The sequence below is a fragment of the Grampus griseus genome (genome assembly GCF_964374135.1).
Source record: "Grampus griseus genome assembly, chromosome: 7".
Lineage (NCBI taxonomy): Eukaryota > Metazoa > Chordata > Mammalia > Artiodactyla > Delphinidae > Grampus > Grampus griseus.
In genome coordinates this window covers 47,703,779-47,710,154 of record NC_139001.1, presented here as the reverse complement: position 1 = coordinate 47,710,154, position 6,376 = coordinate 47,703,779, and the positions used below count along the sequence as shown (strand labels likewise).

General features: G+C 40.0%; 1 protein-coding gene across 1 annotated transcript in view; it reads left to right on the top strand.

Annotated features, from left to right (window-relative positions):
- Window positions 1-718: 718 nt before the first annotated feature.
- FSIP2 (fibrous sheath interacting protein 2) overlaps window positions 719-6,376 on the top strand; it is a gene marked incomplete at both ends in the record, with an annotated part of 126,819 nt that continues 121,161 nt past the window's right edge. Inside the window, 4 exons of the mRNA XM_082658915.1 lie at window positions 719-817; window positions 1,138-1,263; window positions 4,682-4,843; window positions 5,535-5,624. Of these exons, the coding sequence (XP_082515041.1) occupies window positions 719-817; window positions 1,138-1,263; window positions 4,682-4,843; window positions 5,535-5,624 (477 nt within the window). The remainder of the gene's footprint in view (window positions 818-1,137; window positions 1,264-4,681; window positions 4,844-5,534; window positions 5,625-6,376) is intronic.

Genomic DNA, 6,376 nt, shown 5'->3' with positions numbered 1-6,376 from the left:
TGTCAGGCACTTTATAAATTTTGGCTGGATGGTTGAGAGGAGAAAGAGGCATATAGGAGAAGAGCAAGAGAGGTGGAGAGTTGGCGAGGAGGGATTGGGAGAGAGAGAGAGAAGAAAGCTATAAATGAAAGAGGAAGACTAGAGGGGCGTCGGCGGACGGTACGTCCTGTGGGACCTGGAGTGGGGTGGGGCGAGGTTATGGGAACCTGGGGATGTGGTATGGTCAAGTCTGCAAGGGGGGTGGGGGGGGGCGGGGCATGTAGAAAGCCAGGCCTCTGGCCCTAGAATGGGCTGCACAGTCACTCTTTTTTGTTTGTTTTCTGCATGGAACCAAACCTTCTCGGAGGCCAGGAGAAATTAGCCAGCTGGCACGCCAGCAAAGCTTTATACATTTTGATTCTGAGTTGGTTTGACTGAGGGCTGTAGGGTTCAGAGAGAAAAGATATTTCGACCTTGGCGCGCTGGGACCAAGCCCCTAGTACCGATTTCCCCAGCTCTGAGGCGCCCAGGCCTCCGGCGCAAGGGACCGGCCCTCGCGGAGGGCACTGCTGTTGCTGCGCCGCACATTCGGAGCCTGTGACGCCGCGAGGGTGGGCAGCCGGAACTCGGGGTACCGGCCATTCCGGCCCGGTGGGGACTGAGGGACAACGACGGGAAAGGGGTGCGAGGGGAAGCGAGAGGCGAGGGCGGCAGAGGCGCAGAGGGGCCCAGGCCGGCTATGGAGTTGTACCTCAGCGCCTGCTCCAAGGCTGCCAATGTCGCCGCTACCAAGACGGCCGCCAGCGGCGTGGCCGCGGACAGCCAGCAGTGCGGAAACGTGAGTGTCAGCGAAGACCGGTCGTCCTTGTCCTCTACCAGGCCTCAGGCCTGCTGGGCGCGGTGGTGGGGCGGTGCCGCGGACGGTCACGTGCGATCCCTGTGGACCGTAACCGTCCAGCTTCTGGCGCCCTCGTGCGGCGCGGCAGACGGCAGGGCTTGGGCGGCACTGGCCCCAACTGGCGCGGTGGGAGGGAGCTGGTAACCCGGAAGCGGAGGTCTTTCCGGCTGTCTGGCAGGGCTGGACCCTTCCGTTCCTTAGGTTGGAGTTAAACTAACATACCTAAAGGAAAGACAAAACTCTCCAATTGTACCTGACAGGTCGCGCACAAAACCCACTTTCCGGGGATCGGAGCGGCTCAACTACTGGATCTGCCTCTTGGGGTGAAGCTGCCTGTGATCCCAGGAAGCAACCCTTTATACTATACCACGAAATTAAGTGAAAAGGTAAAGTGATGTTTAATTGGCTTACGTTGGTTTCTTTATCCTTTTCGACTGCTGTTAAATTCAGGCGCTAGCTACATCAGGCGAAGTGCATTGAGGGAATTTGCACTAATGTTGCGTACCTATCCTATCCTAAGGTATTGTTTAGGATGCGTACCAAGCAACTTCATCTAGTATGATTTGGACAGAATCATGGGCTAGAAAGTTTAGATTCTTAGTTCTGTCTTAATATGATTCCATAAATGAACTTTATAATAACACTTCACTTATACCTATTTATTGAGATTTAATTCACTTAGAAATGTTTGGTCGAAAGGTGGAAGGTTATCTGTACTGGCTGGCATTTAATTATATGTTATGATTTTAACCAATAATAGCTTGGACAGAATTCTCATTACAGAACACCTCTCTTTGTTTTGAGCTGAATTCTGTTTCACACACAAAGTGTGAAAAAAAGTAGAGTTGAAATGAATTAAAGTGTTTAGTCCTTTAACCTGACTTTAGGAAAACAAGGCTCTGTCTCCCTGAGGAGAGTCCATGATTTGCCCCAGCCTCCCTATCCAGTCTTTTCTCCAGTGCACAACCTCTGCTTTTTCTAGTTGAGGTCTTTTATACCTACTCACACAGACCATGTTAATACTTCTGTGACTTTGTTCACCTTGCCTCCCAAACCTGGCATACCCTTTGCTCTTCTCCCCAACTGTGAATTTGGGCCATCTTTCAAGATTCCTTCTCAACCATTACAGCCCCCCAATTAGCTTATATTTCCTTATAATTTGCATTGCCCTTGGTTTGTATAATTTTACTCAACACTATAATTTTATAATTTAAATCTTACTGGGTTATAGTGTATACTGCCCTCAAACTCTTTCATGTTTTTAGTCCTCAGTGTGACCCCCTCTCTCAAACCTCCCCATTCCTTGATTCAGTACTTAACACTAAAGGAGGTTCAATACATTCTTTTTGAGCAGTTGCTTTGATCCGTATTGCAAAAAATTCTACAAGGAAGAATTCTGAGTTACCCCCTTACTCATCTAGTATTTATGATGTCATCAGAAATGAGTAGGGGCCCTTCATATTTGATACTTGCCTAATAAACATGATTTCTTAAAGTAAATTTTGTTTATGGAAAATACATAACTTCCCTTTTTAAAAAAAAGTCTCTTCTACTAGAATACAGCAAGTTAACTAAAAATATGCCAACCTCACACAATTTGACTAAGTCATATACACACAAACCAGCTTTCCTAAAGCATGCTTGAAACCTATATCACTCCTTTTTATTATGTAAACTTAGCCCTGTCTTCTGTCTGCTTCCTCAAATATTGTTTGCTATATTACCATTTTCTCTGTCAAATAATAATTCACTTGTCAACTACTTTTTAAAAAGATGTTCTCTGTTCTTTATTACATTCATTTTCCCCCAGACTCTTCATTTAATCATAATTAGGCCCAATTTCCCTGAAGACTGACTTTGTACTGAAAGAAAAAGAAGGATATCAATCTCCTCAATGAAGTAGTGCTTTATATTTACACTTTTAGTTGTTTCTTTCCAATTATTTTAATTAACAACAGATGGGTTACCCTGACACTAATAAATGGGTTTGTATTGGGTTGCCCAAAAAGTTCATTCAGGTTTTTCGGTAAGATGTTACTGAAAAACCTGAACGAACTTTTGGGGCAACCCAATATGAAAGGTGTTTGTTTACAGGTCACTAGTCCAGGGCTGGTTTTGAGAAACATAGGCCATCAAAGCTAAAATTCAACATCTAAAAGAAGTTGACAGCTAAACATCAACATCTAAAAGAAACAATCCACTCCTTGACTCATGATTTTTGACTATTTCCCTTACAAGAAAGATATGAACTTTTTATCTGGTCTCACTGAATTTAAGACATTGCCCTATAGAATTCCCTTTTTTTTTTCTTGCCTTCTCAGGGAAGCTTTGGTAATTAGGGAATTCTACTTTACAACTTAGACCGCTTGGAAGAGATTAAAGTCTGGTATTAAGCAAGTGGTCAGAAACTTACCAGGAAGCTTTTAAATGGATAAGGAACACTAGCATCCTATCAGGTTCCCCAGTCTCCCCTTTTGTCCACATAAGAAGAATCCTCATACTTACCTTGAGGGAGTTCTTTTTAGGGTCCCAACCCAGGCTCCTTAGTGTTCAGAATCTGACTGAGGTGGCTACCGCCAGACAGAACACAGACTGAGCACAAATTGGTACCTCCAGACAGTTCTGGATTGATGCACAATGTGTGGGGTCATATAAATTGAATTAGATGCCTGCAGACAGGGCACGTGCTCTCAGGTTTGCCACATCTCCCAACTGCCTTTCACTTGAGGCAATTCCTGCTTTGACATCACTTTAGACTAAAATTTCTGTTGTTCTGGCCAAGAAAACCTAAAGGAAAGCACAAAGATAGGATGCAAAGACAACATTCGGGTGACTTCCACACCTGCTTCCATCCTCTACTTTTTCCCTTTCAGAGGTTCTCCCATTACCCATTATCACCATCCTGCTATTGAAAAATTTTTGAAAAATGGACTAAGTACTCACATCCCCCCCCCAAATTTTAAACCCCCTCACTCTTTAATGTTTTAACTTACAGATGAGATTAAATAATTCATCTGCTTCCTCTAAAGTAACAGATATAGCATTATGACTATTAGCTGATATTTTCCTTCTTTTATATGTTGATGACTACTTCATAAGGTTGTATTTGGTCTTTACACATATGGAGAAACCTCAATCCCTATCAATATCCTTTATAATTGGTTCTTCAATATGTTGAACTGTATAATATAGACCTTGAATTTTTTCCTGACTGTAGTGCTCAGAAATCATTGGGTTTCTTGTATTAGATAAGAACTGAAAATACAGTAACTCTTTAATTCATCATCTTTAACATCTGAGTTTTACTTCTATTTTTTGTCAGAGTTGTTTCAATGAATTTTTGTGAAAGATTTTCTGTTTTCCTTCATTTTCAGATTATTGAGATATAATCATGATAATTGATATTATCCCTTTATCCTTCTAATGCAGTGCCTTGATCTGGAAGAGGGAGGAAGAAAAGGGAGAATCTTAGTATTAGTTTTATACATTAAAAACAAATTTTATCCTATTCCCTTTCTTTTCCTTTCCTCCTCCGTTTTCTAGCTTTGGGTCAGGAGCTGATGGAGATTGGGGTGGGGGGGTGGATTAATTGAGTGAGGGTGGATTTTTAGAATAATTCAGGTCAGTGAAGAAAAGAGGTAGGGATAAGAAATTAACATTGCCCATTCCAAATTCTTCTATTGCTGGTTTTTCCCCACTTCACATTCTTCTTGCATACTTTATTTTCAGTGAACAATCTGGTATTTTAATAGGTTGATATTAAAAGTAAAATTCATTAATTTATGTTTAAATCCATGTTTGCAGCTTTTCCGACCTTCTTATGGTTTTAACCTGACTGATCCTTATTGTCGACTTTTGGAAAACCAATATAAAAGTCTCCATGATCCACATTTAAGAGCCTACCATAACCGTAAAGACATCTTGAGGAGATTAAAGAAAGGTGGCTACATCACCAGCAATAATAGAGTGAGTTGAAGATAATTTCTTTTAATCATTGAAAACCTCCAAGACTTGGTATAAGCTTGCTTCTGTACCTCACTGGGTGACCTGTATCACCTTTAACTTTGTCATAAGAGATACTTAATGGAAAAGTCCATAAATTATTCAGTATTTGGATCAAAGGAAGTCAGACAGCAGTTGTTTTCTAAGTGAAACTACTTCCTCATTTACGTTTTTTCTTTGTTATATCAAAAGATGATTACCAAATAATTTGAGGATATACAAATAATTTTCCCAACTGTATCATAGTCCTCTTTCTCTGTTTCTGATGGCATGTATGCTTGTCAAGGATTATGTCCCATACACTTTTTAAAAACTTTAGACAAAATAAGAATCTAGCAAAATCAGCCCGATAGAGTCCTGATAGACTCTATTCTTATTGGGGTTGAACATTATTATGTTGGTATTTTTTAATAGCTCCAATTGTGTGTACTCAATTCCTTATCATGGCATAAGTCATATTAATAAAGTAATGTTACTTGGATAGCAGTTTCCTATTGATTAACAATTTTAGAGAGATATTACTTACAAAATTGTTAGCAATTTATTACTCGATATCAAAATGTTATTTTTGCTCTGGAAAGTAATTGCTTTGATTTTAAAATATTTGTATTTATATATTTTTGTTGTTATTCTTGTTTTGTGTGTTTTTTTTTAGATTGTATGTACCTTGAGGGAATTGAATAAGTACAGGCAATATCTTACCAGTTTAAAATTAGACTTTGAAAGAAACTATATAAGAGAACAAGTAAGTTAAATACTTAAATTTGTTTTTTTTACATAGAGTTTGGAGGAAAGATTTGTATACAAAGTATTTTCTTATAATATTTTACTTTGAATTTTGATAACTTAATTTTTTCAAGTAAAAATTTAGAGCAGTAGTAAATAATATTTTGAGGTTCCTATTTTGTGCCAAGAGAAGGAAAGGGACCAAATCATCTATTAATATGCCAGTGGTAGCTGACAAAATTTAGTAATTAAATTGCTACTCAGATGTGTCCCTTCTACGTGAGCTGGGACCAATGGGAAGAGTCCATTGTAGTAGCAAGATTCTTAAGCTGGAAACCAAAACAGCTTAAGTAACAGGAGAGGAACAGTATGAATAGTTATAACATCCTAAAGGTGACTCAAAGAACATGTACACTGTATGTTTGTACCCACACACATGTAGCTGTGTTCATACAGTAAAAAATGTCCTTAAAGGTGAACTGGAATGATTGGTATAGAGTGAGTGGGTAAAGTTAGTGACTTCCTTTCACATTTTCACTCAAAGTTCATGTGAGAGTGTGTGCACATGTGTGCCTGCGTGAGTGAATTCAGGCGTTAGAGTCAAGAGAGTTGGGTAAAAATGAGAAAGGTGCTCATATATGTACTTTTACAAGTTTATGTTGTAAGGTCAAGAGAGTTGTATAGAAATGAGGATTACTCCCCAGTACTTTTAAGTGTTCTATATTTCCCCCCATTTCCTCCTCTGTGCCTACAGTTTCTCCTCCACTTCTT